Source organism: Hemicordylus capensis, chromosome 1 (assembly GCF_027244095.1).
Source record: "Hemicordylus capensis ecotype Gifberg chromosome 1, rHemCap1.1.pri, whole genome shotgun sequence".
In the NCBI taxonomy this organism is placed as follows: Eukaryota; Metazoa; Chordata; class Lepidosauria; order Squamata; family Cordylidae; genus Hemicordylus; species Hemicordylus capensis.
In genome coordinates this window covers 51,356,101-51,380,392 of record NC_069657.1, presented here as the reverse complement: position 1 = coordinate 51,380,392, position 24,292 = coordinate 51,356,101, and the positions used below count along the sequence as shown (strand labels likewise).

The window sequence follows — 24,292 nt, the reverse complement described above, 5'->3', positions numbered from 1 at the left end:
TGAAGTTCTCAATTCTGTTTTGCCATTTTCAGAAGTATATGCTTTATAGCTATATTACAGGAATCACTTCCTCCAAAAGAGAAACCTGGGGAGGCTTCCAACAGTCTATTCAGGAGTGCTAGGTTTTAAGTAGGTCCCAAAACTACATCTAACTAAAATGCTCGGCTGAATACCAAAAATAAAAATCCTTGTTTCACAGGTGTTCATGGCAATATTCATATCAACTTTAATGGTTGGGAATTAGCTTTATATAATTGTTTATATAATTGTTTATATGTTGTTTTTTCTGCTCCCAAAAGAAGCTACACAATTGAGGTTTCCACACAAGAAAGCTTTACTGAAGATCTAAGCCTGGGGAAGCAACAGATCTTAAAACATTTCTAATGTCTTACCAGTCTGATGAGCTGTCTGTCCAGCCACCTCAGAACATCAGGTCCTTCCTCTGTTTCAGCCCTGTACACTGCCAGTCTAGCCATAAGAATGGCAGCTGCCTCCTGGTCAAAAGAAGCAGCGATGTTTTGAATCTGTGTCTGAGCATCTGCCCAACTGCAAAAGAACAGCAATTGTTTTACCACACATTTGGCCAGAAAGCAGAAGAGACTTCATAATTTTGTAATGGACAACTTCAAGTCCATGTTGCCTCTTTAGGTGTCAAAAAGCAACACAAAGTTCCCTTATGAAATAAAAGAACAATAAGACACACAAAAAGTGCATTAGATATCAAATAGAAAAGTGCCTTCAGAGCCTATTTGGACGTTACACCAAAAGTAGGCTTGGCAGGCCATGATCAATTCAGGCTTCTCTGAAAGAGCATGAACTAACATGGATCCAATATGGATGCTCTGAAACCTCCAGATAATTGTGAAGCACTTGTACAAGATCCTACACAAGCCCTTCTCATCTGCTGTCTCCTATCAAGTATTCAAAGCTATACTCAACACTTGTTGAGCAACAGGACAATGGTGCATCATCCTGGCTACCATTCTGCCCTGCATCTATCCTCTCCTCTCTATGCCTAAAACCCAATTGTCTTCATTATCATAAGCAGCACTGCATACAGCCACGTTCTCTCCTGGCAAACCAAACAGGCTTATTTGTTGCAGAAACTCTGGAGCCTCACAACAACCTGCACTCTGCACCCTCTACCAGCACCTTCAAGGCTTAAACCAGATCTATTCAAAGCCTCAGGCAGCCAGCTTGAATGCTGCTTTCTCCACCTCCCTTTTTGGCCCAAAGGATCTATCAGAAGTTATCTTATGTTCAGAAAAACTCAAGGCCCATATTCTAAGCAGAGGGCTCTTACTTGGACAGTGTATATATTACATGGATTTCTAAACCAACACATCAGAAGTTAAGACTTACTTTCTGGCAACAGTAGTTACTCTAATGCGCCTCTGTCCACTTGAATGCTGATACTGAGTCACAAACTGGATTGCACCCCGTCCACCCTGAGGAATTGGAGCATTATGCTGTTTTGAAGGGAAAACACAAAAAGATTAAATGGAACAAAATCACAAGAACGTTGTGCTGCATGATCACCACATTAGGATTCCCATCACTGCCACAATCCATTCTAAAATTAGAAAGTATCTTACAGAAGCAACTTTAATAAATGTAATATGCTTTGCAAATGTCTGTCATATGAAAATGTAAGATCACTGCCCATCTTTAGCTATAATTTAATCCAAAATTGGAGCAGCTTACAAATCAGAGTGCTTTAAGCAAAAAAAAAAACACTCCTTAAAAACCCCACCACTATAGGAAATTTAACACACTAATCAGTCCAGGAACAAATGTTAATCAACATAAAGAAAACATACTGTCCCACAGTAGGTGGGATAACGACATCCATCAGAGTGCTCCAGTACTTCACATGCACTATTTCTGAAATCCTTGTAACTGCATTGTAAAATAGATAACATATTATCCTCATATTCCAGATATGGAGCTGAGATTTAGGCTTGCCTAAGGACACCTACTGAGCAAATGGCAGAGATGAGAGCTGAACCAGAGCTTCCTGGTTCACTGCCATTAGTCACTGCATACTACAATACATCTCCAAAAAGTGCTATATTCAAGTAAAGAATAATATAATTTGCTGGGTGTTTCCCCCTCAAATAGAGAGACTTCATTCACCCACTTCTTTGAAGAAAATACTTTTTGAAGACCATACAACACATACTATCTCTCATGCCCTATTGAAAATGGGGAGGGTAGGAAGTGAAAACCATACTTTGTGAAGGCTACCTCTAATTTACTTTGTGAGGGATACCTCTGGTTTTCATTCACTGAAAATCAGTGATATATTGGAAATGTGAACTGATTACATAATTAGCTGGTCAATAAAATTATTTAAATTTGCATATCATCCAAACCTCAGCCTAGGTTGAAGACATGCAATAGTGGTATGTACAGCGAAGAGGAGGCTGCAAGTTCACACTCAGCAGAGCTATCCCGGGTTGTGAGGAGCTTAGTTTCTGCTCCTTCTACTTCAAATCAGTCCCTGGAGTCGTTCTGCTGTGACACTTTTAATGGGTTAATTGCAAACATGATTCCCTGTATATGGGCTAACTTGGACTCCACTATTTCTGCAAGGTCTATGGAGGAGGTGTACAGCAATCCTTCTTGCAGTATAAGGTTGGATCAATTTCAATCTGTGACTCCTGAGGATGTGGACAAGCTGCTTGGGACAGTGCAGCCTACCACTTGTTCTCTGGATCCTCGTCCGACTTGGCTGCTTCTAGCTAGCAGGGAGATTGTTGGAGGTGGCCTAGTTACTATCATAAATAAATCGTGGAGGGAGGGTAGGGTGCCTCCTTGTCCGAAGGAGGCAATAGTTAGACCGCTCCTTAAGAAGCCTTCCCTGGACCCCTTAGCAATGGATAATTACAGGCCAATCTCCAATCTTCCTTGGTTGGGCAAAGTGATTGAGAGGGTGGTGGCCAACCAGCTCCAGGCAGTTTTGGAGGAAACTGATTATCTAGACCCATTTCAAACTAGCTTTGAGCTGGCTACGGAGTTGAGACAGCCTTGGTCGGCCTGATGGATGACCTTTAGCAGGGAATAGAGAGAGAGAGAGAGTGTGACTGTGCTGGTTCTTTTGGATCTCTTGGCAGCGTTCAATACCATCGACCATGGTGTCCTTCTGAAGTTGGGGATGGGGGCACTGCTTTGTAGTGGTTCCACTCCTATCTTTCTGGTAGATTCCAGATGGTGGAGCTTGGTGACAGCTGCTCCTCAGGAGCTGTTAGATGGAGTCCCACATGGCTCCATTCCGTCACCAATGCTTTTAAATATTTACTGAAACCGCTGGGTGAGGTCATTAGGTTTGGTGCTGGGTGTTACCAGTATGCAGATGACACCCAAATCTACTTCTCCTTTTCATCTTTATCATCAGGAAATGGCACTCATTCTCTAAATGCCTGCCTACAGGCAATAATGGGCTGGATGAGGGAGAACAAATTGAAGCTGAATCCAAGCAAGATAGAGGTGCTCATTGTGGGGGCTCAGAATCTGAGGGCTGAGTTAGATCTTCCTGTGCTGGATGGGGTTACACTCCCCCAGAAGGAGCAGGTGTGCAGCTTGGGAGTACTCCTGGACCCAGGCTTCACCCTGGTATCTCAGGTGGAGGCCATGGCCAGGAGTGCTTTCTGTCCACTTTGGCTGATTCAACAGCTTCACCCATTCCTTGAAGAGGATGACCTCAAAACAGTGGTGCATCAGCTGGTAACCTCCAGGCTTGACTACTGCAATGCGCTCTACATAGGGCTGCCTTTGTACATAGTTCGGAAACTTAAGTTAGATCAAAATGCAGCAGCTAGATCGGTCTCTGGGGCAACCCAGAGAGACCATATTACACCTGTTTTGAAACAATTGCACTGGCTGCCGATATGTTTCCAGGCAAAATACAAAGTGCTGGTTATTACCTTAAAGCCCTGAATGGCTTACGTCTGAGTTATCTTAGAGAACGCCTTCTTCTGCATGATCCCCACTGTACATTAAGGTCATCTGAGGAGATCCGTCTCCAGTTACCACCAGTTCATCTGGTGGCAACTCAAGAGGTGGGCCTTCTCTGTAGCTGTTCCTGGGCTATGGAATGCACTCCATCAGAAATCCGTAATTTGAGTTCATTACTGTCTTTCAGGAGAGCCCTTAAAACCTATCTGTTTGGCCTGGCCTTCCAGGGTTTTTAAACTGTTGTAAATTGTTTTGAATGGTTGCCATGGTTCTCTAGGGTTTTTAAACTGTTTTAATGTTTAATTGGTTTTATTCTGTTTTATAGTTTTGATTTTAATTGTTAACTGGTTTTAACTGTTTTTATTCTGTTGTAAATCACCCTGAGCCATTTTAGAAGGGCGGTATATAAATCGAATAAATAAATAAAATAAATAGGTGCCTTTTTAAGATCACACACACACACACACACACACACACACACACACACACATACTACACATGAGAAACTTCAGTGGGGGGAATCAGCAAAGCACAGCAAATATTCTTCTTCCTCTAGAGATGTACAGAACTGTTCACGGTCAGAACGTTCAGACTGCGAACCGTCCGTTTCATAGTGGTGTGCATGGTTCGGTTCGGAGGCCATTGACAAGGCCTCCGGACCGGTCTGGAATTCCCGCGGTTTGGTTCGGAAGGGCGGGGGGAGTTTCTCTTTAAGGGGGTGGTGGTAGTACTTACCCCCCCCCCCGCCGCTCTTCCTCCTCCGGCGCTGGCGCTTTTCAAAACGTTCTTGGGGCAGCAGAGTTCCTCCCTGCCACCCCTGCCCCCGTCGTTGTCCTTGTTAGCTTGAAAGTAGGCAGAGCTGGTGGCGCACATGCGCCCTTTGCAGCGCGTGCGCTTGTCTACGCAGCTGGCCCGCACGCTGCATACATCACATTGTGCGCGTGCGCCAGCAGCGGAGACGAGTGCGCACGCCGCAAAGGGCACATGCGCGCCACCAGCTCTGCCTACTTTCAAGCTAACAAGGACAACGACGGGGGCAGGGAGGAACTCTGCCGCCCCAAGAACATTTTGAAAAGCGCCAGCGCCGGAGGAGGAAGAGCGGCGGGGGGGGGGGGGAAGTACTACCACCACCCCTTAAAGAGAAACTCCCCCTTGTGCTGGACCGCGGGAATTCCGGACATGCACACCACTACCGTTTCACGTGTTCTGAGCTTGGAACAGAATGGCTTTCAAATGAAGGGCCTGTTCAAGCTCAGAATGGAACAACCCCGTTCCAACCTGAAACACTCAGAACATTCCGAGTGCCATTTTGGACTACAAAATGGCTCTCTTCTAGCCGCTGCACATACATGGCAGCCATTTGAGTGGTCAGCACCACTACACAAATGGCTGCTGCACATGCACAGAGGCCAGAAGAGTGCCATTTTGGATTCCAAAGTGGCACTCAGAACATTCAGAGTCAGAACGAGATCATTCCGTCAGAACAACTGGCTCAACTGGTTGATCCGACAGAATGTCCTGCAGATTTTGTGTTCCATTCCAAGCTGGGAACAAAAAATCCATTCTGTGCACAGCCCTACCCTCCTGTCCCTCATCTGCATGCCTCCAACAAGAATCCTTTGAAAACTAATATCAACTGCAGGACACTACCAGCTTAATCAGGTAAATGACTTCCCAATAAGTTTGTAGTAGCATATCTGTAGCCTTCCTTGGGCAGAGAGAAGAGATAAATAGGATATCAAATCCTATAGTATAGAAGTGTCAAACTCCTGGCCCACAAGCCGGATGCAGTCTGCAGAGCTCCACTGCCTAGTTCCTAAGCTGGGGGCCATTTCTCTCCACCACCACCTCATTTCCCCCTGCCCCAGTGTAGATAGTGTGAACAGCGGCAGCATTACAAGTAGTTAACTCCCCCACTGCCATTAAATTCCAATTCTATGCCTGGTAAGCAGGGCAGAACCAGCCTTTGGCTAGTACAGTTGTGCTAAGGGCAGTTGATTACTAGTTCTTCATTGAAGCCAAGGCTAGTCCCACTGCATCAGCAGTAAAACAGGTTGCTTACCTGTAACTTATGATCTGGATGTGATCCGTTGTATTCATAAGAACTGGGTTTCTGCGCCTGCGCAGGGACCTCCCGGGCTGACTAACTAGCTCCTCTTCGCGCCCCGCCCGTCTGCACGTGCCTTGCAGCTTCCGTTGGAATCGACGGTTGGGGCGCCTCTCCTTCAGATTTCTCGCAGACCGCCATATAAGTGACGATCCGTACACCAGCATCCACTAGTCCAGGCATTCTGCAGCGGGGCCGGCTGGGAGGGACTTATGAATACAACGGATCACATCCAGATCATAAGTTACAGGTAAGCAACCTGTTTATCTGGATTGTGATCCATTGTATCCATAAGAACTGGGTGTTTAGCAAGCTACCCCATAAGGAGGCGGGTGCAGATGACCCCCAGCTATGCCAACACACGTTTCAACACTGATATTCCAAAATTCGCCTCCCTAGCCATCCGCAGATCCAGAGCATAAAGCATAATGCTTTACGAATGGTAGATGCGATGACCATGTCGCCGCCAAGCAGACATCTGCCATTTTAATGCCTGACAGATGTGCCGCAGACGTTGCGTAGGCCCTAGTAGAGTGAGCCCGCACCATCTTGGTGTTATCTTCTGGCTTTTATAGGCAAGGAAAATCAGTTCCACTAGCCAGTGAGCAAGTCTCTGGCGAGAGATTGGACGGCCCTTGCTACGCCCCCGGAAGGAGAGAAAAAGCTTTTTACTCTTCCTAAAGTCATGAGTTCTCTCCAAATAGTATAGGAGTGATCTACGCACGTCCAACGTGTGGAGGGCCTTCTCTAAGTCCGTCTCCGGACTACTGAAAAAAGTTGGTAGCACTATGTCTTGATTTAAGTGGAAATCTGTTACCACCTTCGGCAGGAATCTCGGATCGAGACGCATCACAACCTTGTGTGGATAGAATTGAGTGTAGGGTCTATCCATCCGCAGGGCCATCATCTCGCTCACTCTCTTAGCCGATGTAATGGCTACCAAGAATGCCACCTTCAAGGTCAGAAACTTCAGTGGAACAGTCGCCAGTGGCTCAAAAGGTGCCTCCGTTAGGGCAGAGAGTACTAAAGACAGACTCCATTGCTCCATTGGGCTGCGCACAGGCGGGTAAAGGTTATTAACACCCTTCAGGAAACGTTTACATTCCGGGTGGGAGAAAACCGTGGACCCATCCCATCCCCTGTGCTTTGACGAGATTGCAGCCAAATGCAGCTTAATGGAGACATTCGCCAATCCACTCAGTTTGAGCGATGTCAGGTAACGTAGCACATCCCGAGGGGTCGCACGCAATGGCGTGACACTCTTCCCCCTCATATAACTCTTGAAGCGGTTCCACTTGCAGGCATAACTGCGTCTTGTCGACGCACGCCTACTGTTTAGTAAGATGTTGTTTAATAGTTGATTCTCCAAGCGGTCAGCTTGAGAGAGTGCACATCGGGGTGTAACACCTTTCCGTGTTCTCTTTGTAACAGGTTTGGAGCCTTGGGGAACTTGTGGAACACTGAATGAGACATTCCCAGAAGTGTGGCAAACCACGGCTGGCGCGGCCACCATGGAGCCAGAAGTATGCATTTCGTTTGGTCCCGCAATATCTGCGCAACCACACGGCCCATTAACGGCAGCGGGGGAAAAAGATATAACAGTCCCGTCTTCCAGGCCCGTTGAAAAGCATCCCCCAGGGATCCTTGGCCTATGCCCGCACGCGAACAATAATTGACACACTTTTTGTTGGCAACCGTGGCAAATAAGTCTATCGATGGGACCCCCCAGATCTCGAACACCCTGTCGAGATACATCGGGTTGATTTCCCACTCGTGTCTTTGGTTGAAACTGATGTCCCTGCTGAGCCTGTCGGCCAAGCAGTTGTCTACACCCTTTATGTGTATTGCCACCGGGTGAACTGAATGTTGAATGCACCAGTCCCATATTTTTCTCGCAAGTAGGCAAAGAGACAGTGACACTGTCCCCCCTTGATGGTTGAGGTAGGCAATTGCCGTCGTGTTGTCTAACTCCAGCTGTACTGCTCGTCCCCTTATCATAGGTTCGAATGCCCTTAGGCCTTGGAACACAGCCAATAGCTCCAAGTAATTTATATGCTGAAGTCTCTGCAACTGGGTCCATGTCCCCTGCACGCATACGCTGGCGCAATGCGCACCCCAGCCCGCCATCGAGGCATCTGTCGTTATCCGGGAGGTGGGCTCCTTGGACACAAACTCGACTCCTTTGCCCAAATTGCCCATGTCTAGCCACCACCCCAGGCTGGCGAGGACATGTTGTGGTAATGTCAAGTGCATATTCTGGCCATCCACATTGGGTCGGAAGTTGTGGAGAAACCAATGCTGCAATGTGCGCATGCGGAGGCGCGTGTGTGAAACCGTTGCGGTGCATGATGCCATCAAACCCAACATCCGCTGGATTTGAACCGCTGGCTGCCGTGGAGTCCTCTGAAAGTGACGTATGAGTTCGTGCATTTGGATAATTCTTTCCGCAGGTAAGAACGCCCTGGCCAATTCCAAGTCCAGCACCGCTCCGATGAAGTTCACTCGAGTCATGGGTTCGAGTCTCAACTTCTTCCAATTCACATTGATGCCGAGGCACTCCAATAAGGCTAGCAGCATCTGCACTTGGCGGGTAAGTAAACTCCTGTCGTGGCTCACCACGAGCCAATCGTCTAAATACGGATACAGCCTCAAGCCCTGAGTTCGTAGGTGGGCTACAACCACCGCCATCACCTTTGTGAACACTCTGGGCGCAGTAGAAAGTCCAAATGGAAGCACCACATATTGATAGATCTGTGCCCCCACTGTAAACCGGAGGAACTTGCGGTGACTCTCCTGTATCCCGATATGAAAATAAGCGTCCTTGAGATCCAGAGTAACTGCCCACTGTTCGTTCACCAGCAGAGGCAGAATTCCCTGCAGCGTCACCATTCTGAACTTCCTGGTCCGAATGAAGAGGTTGAGCCCCCTCAGGTCCATTATGGCTCTTATTCCACCGTCTCTCTTTGGTATCTGAAAATACCGGGAATAGTAGCCGGTCAGTCTGTTCGCCCATTGTACCCGCGTGATCACCTGTTTCTCCAGCAGCACCTTGACCTCCTCCCGCAACACCTCTGTGGCCGGCGTATAGACCAGTCCAGAGAAGGGAGGCCTTGTCTCGAACTCCAACGCATATCCAGTCTGCACTATTCTTAGTACCCACTGGTCGGATGTTATGTTGTGCCATGCTGGCACACGGCTTGCCAGTTTGATGTTGATCCTGGCAACTACAGGGCCGATGTAGTGGGTCCTGGATTGTAGCGTTGGACTTAATTGGCTGCTGCAAAACTGATGCAGTGGACGAACAGTCCTGTCAAAAGCTCTTGCTGGAAGCGTCCTTGTCGCCTTGACGAGCTGTTTTTCCTTTTTGTTTTTGGTTAAAGCCCTTACCGCGTTGGTAAGGTCTGAATTGCTTTCGGTATTCTTTGCGGTCCCGATACCGATCACTCTTTCTCTGATAATAAGTGCGGCTCCTTGCAGTTGAGCTGGAACCGCTCGAAGGCACCATAAAGGTGCAGGCAGTGAATTTAGATTTTTTTCAACGTCTCCAATGACGTGTCCGTGTCCTCATGGAATAAGCCTTTGCCGTCAAATGGCAAGGACTCGACTTTCTCCTTCATGTCTGTCTGCAGGGTTGCTGAGCGAAGCCACGCATGCCTGCGCAAGCTCACTGCCGTCACCATTGCTCTCGATTCCGTCTCCGACAAGTGCTCAGTTGTTGGCGCGTTATTGCCGTTGTTCTTTCGTACACATCATTAAATCTCCACTGGAAGTCCTCCGGAGATAAAGAGGATGAATCCTGTAAGAGCGCATCCCAAAGTAAATGGTTATAGCGTGCCATACACGCCGCATAATTAGCAATACGAATTGCTAAACTGGAGGTGCTATAGATCTTTCGACCCATAACGTCCATTTTCCTCCCCTCTTTGTCAGCAGGCGTGGAATGACGGTGTCCACTCTTGGTGGATGAAGCGCAACTGACAACCAAGGAGTTCGGTATAGGATGACGTAACAGGTAAGAGTTCTCTCCTTCAGTCACCCTATACAAATTCTCAATGCGCTTGGAAGTCGGAGCCCCAACCCCCACTGAGTCCCATGCCGCCTTCGCAGCCTTGTCTATCCCAGGAATCATGGTGAGGGCAACAGGATGCGAAGTCTTAGACCGCTTCATCATATTATAGACCGGGTCAGCAACGTCCGCATCCGGAGAGTTTACATCCATGCCCAGGGCTTCAGCGATGTCCCTTATGAGGATATGGTAAGCTTTCAATTCCTCAGTTGGCGAGGTGGATAGTTTTGGTGGCACATCCGAAGGGGGGTCCGACCTACGACTGATATCATCTCTGTCAGAGGCCGGTCCCGACTCATCGTCCTCACTGTCATCAGAGGGTGAAGATGATGGTTCAGAAGGAGGAGGTGTTGCTTTCCTCTTTCTTTTCCCAGCAGGTTTTTCTGGCATCCTCGTCTGGACCACAGGTAACTGTGAATTATCTGCAAGGTAAGTTTGAACTTGCACCAATGGTGTTTGTATAGGCAAGTTCACAGACGGCCCCTGATGGTCTGCATGCTCTGACTGCAGCAGAGGCTGAGCAAGTTGTCCAGCCTGCACAAAATTCCGCAGCCCTTGCACTGGTTGCATTTCTACCTGTGCCACTTTCCAACGCAAGAACTCTGCATAATCATCCGGCACACCATGGCGGAAACCGCAGGAATGAGTTGGCTGCAGCATCGTAGAGCATCCGACATCGGTTCTCGGATCCTGGACCACTGCTGGTGTCAGTGAGGCAACATGAGGCAGATCAGCCAGCTCTCCACCTCCAGGACCCTCGTCTAAGCCTGTCGACAGGAAGCCGCGAAACGTCGCACCCGAGGGGGTACTCGAACTCGACTCCAGCAGTTCTCTAAGTCCGTCCCCGTGTGTAGCCAGACCCGGAGTCCTTGGCGTCGAGGGGGACTGTGCCGGCGTCAATGCCGGTGACAAAAGATGAGGAATCCTCCTCAATGTCGAAGCCGTCAACACCGACGAAGGAGCAGTGCTCACATTCAATATCTGCTCCGGCACCGTGGACGCCGACGGAGGAACGGCATACACCGCCTGGGCAGTTATGGGAGGCTCCGATGCCGAGACTTGCAAATGCCTCGACGCCGATATCGATGTCGATGTCGATTCCAATGTCGATGCCTGTCCCAGACTGCCTTGGTCCAATCTCGATGTCGACGCTGGTGTCGATGTCGAGACTAAAGTCGATGTCGAAGCCGAAATCATCCTGACCGTCGATACCGAAGGTGTCGACGTCGAGGCTGTAGGGGACTCAGCCGAGTCCACGTCGTAAATCTGTGCTGCCGTCGGTGAGGGAGTTTGATGTCGAGACTCCTCACGATGGCGACCTTCCCTCTCAGAAGCATGACGATCTCTATCCTTATGCTTCCGTTTTTTTGAAACCTCCTTTGGTTTCTTAAACAGAGTGTCAACAGCGGTTTTAGACTGCGTATCAGCAGACCCACTGGAACCCAATCCCAGGGAGCTTGACGCACCGCACTCCTTCGACATCGAAGCTCCCGATGTCGATCCGGAACTCATCGACGCCGACGGACGAGGAGTTGGCGGTCGAAGTGCCTCCTCGTATAACGCAGCTCGAAGCCTGAGAGCTCTATTTTGTCTAGTTTGTTTTGAAAACGAGCAGCATATCTTACACGCCGCCGTGTTATGATTCTCTCCTAGGCACATCAAACAGGCGTCGTGATAATCAGTCGAAGGCAACTTTGCTCGACACTTTTCACACCGTTTGAATGTCTTCTTAGCTTCCATTGTCCAAATGCCGTTCCGAGTCAAATTCAGTAAACAATCTTAGGAACAAACAAAGCAGAGTCCGTAATCAAGTCCGTTCGCCGTTCCGAGTCAAAACCGTCCTGTACAAACTTCGTAGTTAGAATCAGAGTCCCAAAATCAAGTCCGTTGTTCGTTCTGAAGTCAAACCAATTAATCCGCTCAGTAGAGAATAGTCAAACAGTCCGAAGTCAAATTTTTGATAACAATTGAGGAGCAACAGCCAAGAGGTGTAAGCGCTTTGGCGGTCAAGAGAAAACTGAAGGAGAGGCGCCCCAACCGTCGATTCCAACGGAAGCTGCAAGGCACGTGCAGACGGGCGGGGCGCGAAGAGGAGCTAGCTAGTCAGCCCGGGAGGTCCCTGCGCAGGCGCAGAAACCCAGTTCTTATGGATACAATGGATCACAATCCAGATCCCTTGCTTTTATGAATACTGTAAGTTGTTGCCAGAACAAATATAAGGCCATCAGAAACCACAAATGATGGTGGTGGTGGTGGTGGTGGTGGTGGTTTTTACATTTATATCCCACTTTTCCTCCAAGGAGCCCAGAGCAGTGTACTATATACTTGAGTTTCTTTTTCACAACAACCCTGTGAAGTAGGTTAGGCTGAGAGAGAAGTGACTGGCCCAGAACCACCCAGCAAGTATCATGGCTGAATGGGGATTTGAACTTGGGTCTCCCCGGTCCTAGTCCAGCACTCTAACCACTATACCACGCTGTTACACTTAGAGCATACGGAGGAAATAAATGGATACTTGGTCAGGCCGGTACACCAATACCGATCAAATATAAATTGAGGAATAAATAAGTCTAAAGAATCTGGCTAGTATGTCAATTTGGATGTTAAACACACTAAACAACTGTAGGTAAGAAAACTGGAGACATCAGTACTAAAATGTAATTGATATAAACTGTTGATGTAAAATGTTTTGATGTCATTTTTGGAAAGGCGGTATATACATCAAATAAATGAATCAAATAAATGAATTGTTTGTAACCACTTGATTTCATTAGCCAGCTGCACAACATTCTAACTACAACTTCAGAATGTAATGTCTCCCTGAGCAGTATTGCACTGGAGAAGCAAGATATGAATATCCTAAATAAATAAAATAAGGCTAATATAACCATGAGGGGAAGCAAAGAATGTAATGTGCAATGCTATAACAAGTAATATTTTTAAGCTCATATCAATAAGAAACAGTACTATGCTTTGCCAAGGTGAGGGAGACTACTATACACTGCATACAAGTTCCTAGTATATCCTTTCCCTGTCTCCAAATTATAAAGAGAAAATTGAAAAAGCCACCTAATACATCCTAAATGCTATGTGGTATGAATTTCCCTCAAAATTATAAGCACTAACTTAAATGGGTGAGGTTTTGACAGCCATATACAAGGTGGAACTATAATGTGGCATGGTTTTGGCATTTCTATTTTAGTGTTATTTGTGGGTCTTATTGTTTTTTGTGTGTGGCAAGTCAGGCTAGAAAAATAAAATTGTACCATCCTTCAAGGAGCTTTTGCAATATTCTGCAAACCTCTGGAGGAAGGGAACCTGTGGGTCTAAACCAGTATTGGATTTGATATAGGCTCATTATGAAATTTCATCTTTTGTTAATGAAAGAATCGCACTAAGACAACAAATGTATTTTATCTCCAATTAAAAAGTGTTAATTCCACTCTCAAATTGTGAACGGGGCCCTAAAAGCTCAGTGGCAGAGCATCTGCTTTGCGCACAGATGATCCCAGATTCAATTCCTGGCGTCTCCAAATGGGGCTGGGAAAGACTCCTGCCTGACACCCTGGAGAGCTGCTTCCAGTCAGCATACTGAGCTAGATGGACCAATGGTCTGACTCAGTACAAGCCAACTTCCTATGTTTCTATGAACAACATTGCCCTTTCACACTCTCTAGGAAATTGCAGATTACAGCTGAACACTCTACATTTCTTTCAGTAACAATATATATTAGTGTAGCTATTTGTGTGCATGTAAAGCAAGTCAAGACATAATGATTGACCATTAGTAATCTCTCGACAGGGCATAGTAGCAAAATTCTTGGGCCTAAAGATCTTATGAAGTAGTTACATGGATACAGGTCACTGTTTTAATTGGTTTTGAAGAAAATATGATCCACAGTTTTACTCTTACCTGATTCACCACTTCAAAGTACAATGCAAGGGTTGTAGTAGGGCTAAGTCCACAAATCTTCCACTGACATGTACCTCCTGTTCCTATCTCCTTTAAAGAGATTACATATAATGGTTTAAGTAACAATAACTTGCTATACAAAACTAAAAAACACTAGGACTTTAAAAAACTTATTACGGTTCTCGCTTTAATAATTAGAAGGCCAACAGTTATTTAGATACAGTAAAGTGTGCTCTTTCTTCTAAGAAAACATAAGAGACTGCAGCGGCTGACCAATAACTTCAGAAGGAGAAGGAGAGAAAGCTGTAAAAAAAGTAGTGATTGTCTTATATTTTATTTATCAATCATATTTATATACCGTCTGATATATGTATCTCTAGGCAGTGTACACAATTCAAACACAAATTTAAAACAGAGTAAAAACAATTAGAACAATTTCAAAGAATAAAAAAGTTAAAACAATTTCATGAGATAAAAACAATTATGCAGTTTAAAATTAATTTCAATTAAAAGCCTAAGAGAACAGATATGTCTTGAGGGTCTTCCTAAAAGCAAACAGAGATGGAGATGCTCTTGTTTTGACAGCAAGCATATTCCAAACCCCTGGGGTAGCCACAGAGAAGGCCCAGTCCCAAGTCACCAAACAAGCCAGTGGCAACCAAAACCAGACCTCTCCAGATGATCTCAATAGGCAACAGGGTTCAAGACAAAGAAGGCACTCTCTTAAGTACCCTGGAGCAGGCCATTTAGGGCTTTTATAGGCAATAGCCAGCACTTTGTATTTTACTAGGAAACATAGCAGCAGCCAGTTCAATTCTTTTAAAATTGGTGTTATACGGTCCCTTCAGTTTGTCCCTGAGTTCACTTTGACTGCCACATTCTGTACCAATTGTAGTTTCCAGACTATATATAAAGGCAGTCCCACATAGAGTGCATTACAGTAGCCAAACCTGAAGGTTGCCAGCATATGCACCACTGTTTTAAGGTCACTTACCTCCAGAAATAGACGTATCAGCTGAAACTGATAAAAGCACCTCTGGCCACTGCCTCAGCCTGAGAAACTAGAGTCTTGGATCTAGCAGCACTCCCAAACAACATTCCTGATCTTTCAGGGGGAGTGTAACACCATCCAGAACAGGCAGATCTAAACCATCTCTCAGGTCCCTACCACCCATCCACCCCAATCAGTACCTCTGTCTTATCTGGATTCAACTTCAGTTTGTTATCCCTCATCCAGCCCATTACCTCGTCCAGGCAGGCATATAGGGAAATTATGCCATTTTCCGATGAGGTTGATATGGAGAAATAGATCTGGGTGTCATCTGCACATTGAGAACACCCTGCACCAAACCTCCTGATGATCTCTCCCAGTGGTTTCATGTAGATATTAAGAAGTATTGGAGACAATATGGAGCCTTGTGGAACTCCATACTTTAGGTCTTGCTTTGCAGAGCAGCAGTCTCCAAGTGACACTATCTGGAATCTACCAGTGAGGTAGGAATAGAACCACTGTAAAACAGTGACTCCCAATCCTACCTCCCTCAGATGACCCAGAAAGATACTGTGGCTGATGATATCAAAAAACGTCAAGTGATCCAAAAGGTCATACTCCCTCTACCAATAGCAAATTAGAGATCATCCATCAAACCGACCAAGGCGGTCTTTATCGGGGGGGGGGAGCAACTGGCCCTATCCAACCCCAGCACAGCATCCCTTCAGTAGCTGTTGCTGGTGTCTCCTTTATATTCTTTTTAGATTGTGAGCCCTTTGGGAACAGAGAAGCATCTTATTAATTATCTTTCTATGTAAATTGCTTTGAGAACCTTTGTTGAAAAGTGGTATATAAATATTGATAGTAGTTACTTATTACCATTTCAGAGGCTCTTTGAACCTGCAAGACATCACTAAGGGATCAAAAAAATATAAGACTCAAACTTTGGATGCTTATCCCTATCTTTTAGCCCTGGAAACTTTCTGCACTCCAACATATTGACAATTTTAGCAAACAAGTTCCTGGTGGCATTTAAGCCTGTTAACTGGGCAAAAGGCACCCTTTAAAGTGGTGGGTCTCTTTATATTTAGTAGGGGGAGAGCCAGTGGTATAATGGTTAAGAGTGTTGAACTAGGACCAGGGAAACCCAAGTTCAAATCTCCATTCAGCCTCACTGGGTGACTCTGGCCAATCACTTATCTATCAATCTAACTTGGTTCACAAGCTTGTGAAGATAAACAAACTATGTACATCACTCTAGGCTCCTCTGAGAAAGAGCAGGTTATAAATGTAAAAAATACAATAAAGTAAAACTGTTCTTATTCAACCCAGAATAGAATCCCTCCTGTTGTTGGTGTCTCCCACGTGTTTCTTTCTAGATTGTGGCCACTTAGGGACAGGGAACCATTTCCATATTTCTTTGCTTGTAAGCCACTTTGAGAACTTTTATTTAAAAGTGATGTGTGTGCGTTTTAACAGTAGCATGTACAATTACTATAGTGGTATAACAGCCAGACTGGTCTCTGGGACAGCCCAACAATATTACATAATACATGAAGTGTACTGGCTGCAGATATGTTCCTGAGCAAAATACCAAGTGCTGGTTATTCCCTATAAAGCCCTCAGCGGCTTGGGTCCAGAGTATTTAAGAAAGCACCTTCCCTGTCGTGAACCTGCTGCCTATTAAGATCACCTGGGGAAGTCCGGTTATAGTTGCCACCAGCTCGTTTGGTGGAATTCGGGACCAGGAGTTCTCTATGGCTGCTGCAGGGCTTTGGAATGTGCTTTCTGTCAAAATAAGAGTTTCTCCATCTCTGGCTGCCTTTAAAGAGACCCTTAAGACACACCTATTTTCTCAGGCTTTTAGTTAAAATATTTTTAAACTGTTTAAAATGTTGCTTTTATCCTGTAACTCTTTTGGTTTTATTCTGTTTTATAGTTGCTGTATTTTTAAATTATGTACACCAACTAGAGATACATATAAGGTGATCTATAAATATGATAATAAATAAATGTAATTGCCATGATACAATGTACCTAAGTGCCTAATCACAGGTCAACATCAGAAGATAGCAAGATGCAGTGGATTTGTGCGTTAAGAGGCACAGTCTAGATTAAAAGGCTATCAGTTGTAAATCAAACAGCTAACACTCACTAAATTCTGTACATGCACTCTACCAGATCCAGGATTTGTAGGACAGAACTGTAGTTTAGAAAACAGCATTTTATATAAGATATTAAGATGGACGACAAAATGATAAAAATATAGTATCGATAACACAACATGTATTAAAAGGGTCAAAAGGTGCAGATTGTATGGTCAAGCAATAAAGAATAATTTCCAACTTACATTTTCTGAAACACAAGGCCCTTTAGAATTGAGAGATACACAGGGTCCAATAGCTCCAGATATCTTTATTTCTCTGGAAGTCTAGATAGAGTGAAGGGGAAAGTAAAAAATGATATATGGTGTGTAATGTATTCATATGATAAATACATTCCTGCAGAATGTGGAGATATTTTACAGTTTAGCTGTTTATACCTATAAATCAACTTTACTAGTAACAGCACTGCAAACAGTGGCCAACAAAAATGAAGCTCAAAAAATCATTCCGTTCAAGACAGAGCAAAATCAATCAGGTGTGTTTTTCCAATTTCCAGGGCGGGGGGGGGGGGAGACCTGCACTGCTGGAGAGTATATAGCCACACCCCTTCTCAACCCTCAAACAGCCAATGCTGCATAGCAGGAGCTGTGTTTGGATTCCCTTGCCCAGTCATCGATTGTGTACCGGCTCTTGCAATAGTGGAATCTATCTAGTGGAAACAATTCACTGAATCTGGCATAAATCACATGTGTTCTAGATGTACCAATTCTACTGCTTGCATTAAAAGCACTTCTGACATTTGTATGCCTTCGTTCCTCTTACTGCTCATAGCAGACTAGTCGTCCCTCGCCAACTGCGAGAGTTCTGTTTCCGGAAAACCTTGCATGTGGTGAATTCACAGTAGATGAGCCAGTGAAACCAATAGCAAACGGGACGACTGTTTTCAATTTTCTAAGCTAAGAAATTTCTCCTGTGTTACAAAGGCTCATCTGGTACAGATATTAAGAGGGAGAGGATGATGGATCTTCGGTCAGAGCAGGAACCTGAACTAGGGTAAGGGTAAGTAAAGCCCTACAATTCTGTGTATGTTTTGATACTCAAGTAGTGTTTCCATATGTACAGCAGACAACAGAGAAAGCATGCTGTATACTAGTATCCTTCACTGCAAACAGTGGCTCCCACTGACCCTAAGTGGTGGCTCCCTGACTGTTTATTCGGTCTGTATGGAGCTTCAGCCAAAGCTCCACACCCAATACTGCAATTTGGCCATTCTTCCCACTGAAGTATGCTGTACTTTGCCCAGCACCACTGGGGCTCCTTTAAGGGAAACAGAACCTTCTTGTAAGGCAGTGTAAGTGCTTTAACCATAGAGCTCTATGAGGAAAGCACTTGGAAAGAATACCCTTCCCACTGCTCCATGCACACCTTCCAAGATGATGCGGGGGGCTCAGCAAGGCTTCATTTCTCTTAAAGGGAAAAGTGCAGCACTGTGCAGTCATTGTGGTGGGGAATGGCCCTTACATTGAAGGTGTTTTGCCAAGATGGGCCCCAGGTAAAGATTCCTACTGTATACCATTCCCCCAGTCTCACCCTCTGTTGTCCAAGTGCCATACTGACAGGAAAAAAGGAAATGGGCACTGAAGCCGTATGCCTCTATTCCAGCAATGAAAAAAGTTATCTCTTGAATATTCAATAAGTACTGTGAGCGGAATCTAAATATCATACTTAAAGTACCACAACCTGATGGAGACTCAGCTATAACTGCAAAGGTACAGATAAAACACCCAGCTACCTACTGTGTAAATTAGTCAGTAGGAGCAGGAATTAGTAATTAGTAATAGTTTTGCCCAAGCAATGAATGCAGGATCACAGCCACTCTAAATTAAACTGCTTATCTTCACAGTAAAAATAAAATATCAAGATATTAGGACTAAAGGTTTAAACTGAAATGCGAAAAGAACTATTACTGCTAGCAATACCAATAGTTTTGTTAGCTATGAGATAAAATGCAAGGAAATAAACATCACTAGACCTTTTAAATATATTACTAAGTAAATTCTAAAATCTTACCTTGATTTCTAAGGTTCCCCCAAATCCCATCTTGAATTGCCCCTGCACATCTTTGGTAAACACTCGCTGAAAGGTTTGTTTGAACAAAGACGTATTGAAAGAGTCTCCCATTACCATGTAACCTCTACATAAAGACCAAAAAAAAAAAGAGATACACAATATATGAAATGCACCAGTTATGTTGAAGGTCCAGCATTGCTTATTAAACTCATCACTCTCTCTACCTTCCATAACAGGATCACACACCTATTTGTCCTTGTGAAGACCTCTCCCATATCCTCCCCACCCCACATTCTATCATGTTTTCTTAGGATATTGCACAAGAACTATCCTAAATGCTTTCAAACACCATGTTTGAAAGTGGCCACCACATGTAAACAGATCTTAAGGCATCTATGAGGATCCTGCCATATTAGTTACATAGGATGAGATTTTTTCTGGTGTTCATTCATGAACATGCACAATGTTTGTGGAACACTGTGCATGTTTAGAACTTTTGCTAAAACATGGCAACCGGGACACCAGTGGCTAACCCTAAGGAACCTATTTCACAACAGACCATACCAAATATAGGTAAAGTGTGCCGTCGAGTAGGTGTCGACTCCTGGCAACCACAGAGCCCTGTGGTTTTTGTTTAGAATACAGGAGTTGTTTACCATTGCCATCTCCTGCGCAGTATGAGATGATGCCTTTTAATATCTTCCTATATCACTGTTGCTCGATATAGGTGGGAAACATACCAGCAGGGATTCAAACTGACAACCACATGCTTGCTAAGCAAGTCTTTTCCCCACTGTACCATTAGGTGGCTATGATAATACATTAGTCCCATTTAGATCAATGGAACAAGTTAGCGTGGACTCACTGATTTCAATAGAACTTGAAATCATTAACATTCTCTGGACTGGAGGCAATGTTTAATGCTTGTCATACTGTTCAACTGCTACATAATCAAATGAAGTATTAAAGATATATCTTCAGACTATGAAACAGTTTCAGCTAGCCTTTTTCCTGTTCTAATACTCCACACAAAATGAGATAAACCAAGGAAGTAGCCCTCCAAATGATCTATATTTTTAATCCTTAAGATAGGTAAGAGAAAGAACCATGTGTGGAAGACAAGGAAAATGCTATAAAAACTACAGCTTATGTAATCTGAACATTCCAAGTATTTACAATGAAAGCTAGATTTTATATATTGATTTAAACACAAGGATTCTGCATTGTTTTGCACAATTACTTTATTCAGCTTCAAACATAGTGGTTCTTATTTCCATATAAGCTTACATAAGACTGTAGTTTAAGCATTGTTCCCTCTAAGCCGAGCGGCTGCGCACATGCTCCAAGCCCCCCGCGCAGCAATCCCAAAAAGCTGCTTACTCGCCCTCTTGCCACCACTGGCTGCTGCTCCCCTGGTTTCCCAGAAAGTGCTGCTTCCTCTGTGGCTGCTGCTTCCCCTGCCACCTTTCCCCATCGCCTGTCACTCGGTTTGTTGGTTTGTTTGTTTGTTTATTGTTAAGTTTATATACTGCCTTTCATTAAAACATTCCCAAGGCGGTTTACAGCAAAATTTAAAAACAAGATGGTAAAAAAGACACAATTAAAATATTAAGTGAAAAATATTAAACAAATCTGATTAAAAATTTAAAACAAAAGCATAAAAGCAATCCAGAATACAAAGAGCAGCAGCAGAGAATCAAATAAATGCCTGGGCAAAAAGCCAAGATTTTACACTCTTTCTAAAAGCTGTGGCGGAGACCGAGGAGCGAATAGCCACCGGAAGAGCATTCCAGAGTCTGGGGGCATGAACAGAGATTGCTCTTCGGCTCCCAGTTGCTTCCCTTTCCACACACACACTCTGACTCCACCTTTTCCTGCCACTTTGGCTCTTGTGCGGTAAGATCAGGGAATCAGCTCGGAGTCCTGTCACCTGTTCACTGCCACCGCCACATGGGTGCCATCGCCACATGGGTCTTGCTAAGGCAAGAGCAGAACTCGATCGGATTAACTGAAGGCAGAGGGAGGCCATTTCCAACACCCCTGCCAAGATAGTGGCAGTGTGGGGAGTATGGAGGTGGCTGCACTTCCAGGAGGCAGCCTCAAAAGCAGTAGCAGTTGCAAAGAGGGAGCAACCCAGCAGCGTTGTAGTGGGATGGGATTTCAGCCATCCCGGTGCTAGAAGCAGCAACCCTGTCCCTGCGTGCTTCTTTGACTGGGCTTCCTCTTTTCTGGCACACTCTCCATACTTCTGTGTCACCCAGGCCCTGGCTGCTTGGGTGGTAAAGGTGCCTTGCCTTGCCTTCCCCACAGTAGTGAATGGAATGATTGGAGGGTAAAGGGTGCGCGGGGAGAAAGAGGGGTTCTGACATCCAAACAATGCAAGGGTGCTACATGAGAAGTACCAGTGCTGCTGCCAAGCTCAAGCAGCTGCCGAGCTGTGTGACGCACAGAGACATTTTATTTATATCTCATATATTTGCAAGTAGCACCAAGTACTTCTGGGGGAAAGAGAGGTAACCAAAATTCTCTTCTCCCTCCCACCCCTCGAACCCATCAGCATCACTGGCAGTTCCCACATGGCACCCATGCTTTGTTAGTCTGCATATCATCTGTTGTTTTCAAACAACTCTTCACAGACTATATTAAAACAAAAATGGCAACACATACCCTGTGTAATTGGGACAGCATTTCATCTCTAGAAGACCAGTCTGATCTAATGCACATGCATAGATGTCAATAACGTGACCTGTTGTAGCAGCACGATTTGCCAGAGCTTCAAAATGCTAAAGATGCAAAACATAAACTTGTTTTCACCAACTATGAAAATCAAACTATTTTATTTTAAAACATTGCTTCAAATGACATGTCTGCCATATTATATACCCTTAGCCAGCTACAGTATATAGAAAGTTTTAAAAAATGATTTAGTTCAGCATTGTTCCATTAACACAAAATTGCTAGAGCTAGCAGTAATATTTATGAAATATGTTTCCATTACAAAGAGATATACCAGATGTTGATGATTATTTAAACCTTTTGTCAAGCCAAAAAAGTCAATGGGCCAGAGTTTACAGGCAGAATGTCAAATGATATATATTCAACAAATAAAAGTATGCTAAAGTAGTGGTACAAAAATGTTTTCAAATAAATACAGACATCTGGCAAATTAATAGAGAGCAGTTTAAGGGCCTAAGGCATACAGAAACACTAAATTTACATGAAATCTGTGTTAAAAGCCTTTCAGTAACCTAGCTAGCAATAATCTCATTAGGTTTAAAAACAAAACTACAAAACCACAGTAAAACATTAACTTAAATTATAATAGGCATTACTAGTATCTCATATGCACAAACTCTCTCTTAGGGGAGTGTAAAGTATCCAGAACATGGATCCCATTTCCTGTCTCTCAAACAAGCCAGCTACTTGCAGTAGCGGCTGGTGGGCATTGGGGCGGTAGGGGGCAGGGGAGAACCTGGTCACTGAGGCAGAAGTCTACCCCTCCTTCCTCCACACCAACAGGTTTGGGTATTTACCCAAGCCTGTCAGCACTGAGAAAAACAAAAAGAGCAGAAAAGCAGGACAAAAGTAGAAAACAGAAAGGTTTTGTGGAGCGGGGGAGAAGAAAGCTATAGCAGATTTAACCCAGTCTTTGTCTCAGATCAAGCTCATGTGAGGGGAAGAAAAATGCCGAATCAACCTCTCTTGCTTTCATTCACAAAGGCTGTTCCTTTAAAACTTGCCTATTTCTTCAGTAGCTTAATCGCTGCCACCACACCCTAATACAGAGATTAAAACCCTCCCCTGGATTAGGGTGAAATTCCAGGGAGACTCACCTTCTCTTATTATTGGAAAAGTACAAAAACCCTCCACGTGCAGTGTACACGTGGTGAGAAACCTTGGTAGAGTTGCTGAGCAATCAAAATTGAGACATGTGTTGCACCAGAGTAAACCCTTTTTCCAGCCCCCACTTTCCCCGAGTTAAAAATCCACTCAAAGAGGCTGGCTAAAATTGCAAAGGACAAAAAGAAAAATAAACTTTATTTAAAATACTGCAGACTGCTTCTGTATGAGGCTTTCTCACTTTTAGATACAGGTAAAAGGAACACTCAGTAAACTAACAAGAATACTTCAAAAAGCAGATGATATTGGGGTGGCACACTTTAAAAATCATGGTTACGCAGTTGCAAAGAACATAGATGTAAGAAAATCCAAAAATTCCCTTTAAGAGTTTACAGAGACTTTTACAACGCCCTGTTGGAATGGCCCAGCTCATTTTTTCTTCACTTAGTTATGTTACAGACAGACAAACTTAGAACAAAAGCAGGGATCAACTAAGCACACAAAAAGAAATATAAGTTTCTGATGCAGTTGACTAGCAAACTGTTCCCTAGACTAAATCCCCTTTTCCTTGAAACTCACCCCTGATTTGATGAGCTTCAGGACAAGTGTCCTGCAATCCTGTCTCTCAAGGATCTGCAGTCCTTTTCAGTAGCCAACTCCATGGCTATCCATCCTGTTGCAAGCTGAACCTGGCTTTAACTGCAAACCAAGGAAGTCTTCTCTTCCTGCCGCATGGCCCTCAAGGTCCCACCCACCATGTGCTGAGTGGCTGATCCCTAGAGGTCACTGCCTGTCATAAGAACATAAGAACAGCGCTGCTGGATCAGGCCCAAGGCCCATCTAGTCCAGCATCCCGTTTCGCACAGTGGTCCACCAGATGCTGCTGGAAGCCACAGGCAGGAGTTGAGGGCATGCCCTCTCTCCTGCTGTTACTCCTCCGCAACTGGTACCCAGAGGCACCCCGCCCCCGAATCTAGAGAGTGTTCACTTCCAATTCACTCTTTAGGGGAGGGAGGGCCAATCGTTACAAAAAGACAAAGCAAAAAAGCCAGGGCAAAAAAGCAGAAAGAGGGAGAAAGCAAGGATTGCATCCCCCCTCCCACCAAACAAACAAACTAGTAAAAGATCAGATTTACCAGCAGCCAGGGAATCCTCCAGAGCAGGGAGCTTCGCCCACCTCCTCCCCTGCCTGCATCTTCCTCTTTTGTCTTACTGGCCGGAACAGCTGCTGCTCCAGCCAATC

General features: G+C 44.9%; 1 protein-coding gene across 1 annotated transcript in view; it reads right to left on the bottom strand.

The window, feature by feature from the left end:
• SEC23A (SEC23 homolog A, COPII coat complex component) overlaps nt 1–24,292 on the bottom strand; it is a 57,911-nt gene that overhangs the window by 8,149 nt on the left and 25,470 nt on the right. The window contains exons 9-14 of the mRNA XM_053283176.1: nt 21,877–21,992; nt 19,210–19,333; nt 17,385–17,465; nt 14,044–14,133; nt 1,363–1,469; nt 393–546 (exon numbers count right to left, since the gene is read on the bottom strand). Coding sequence (XP_053139151.1) covers nt 393–546; nt 1,363–1,469; nt 14,044–14,133; nt 17,385–17,465; nt 19,210–19,333; nt 21,877–21,992 — 672 coding nt within the window. The remainder of the gene's footprint in view (nt 1–392; nt 547–1,362; nt 1,470–14,043; nt 14,134–17,384; nt 17,466–19,209; nt 19,334–21,876; nt 21,993–24,292) is intronic.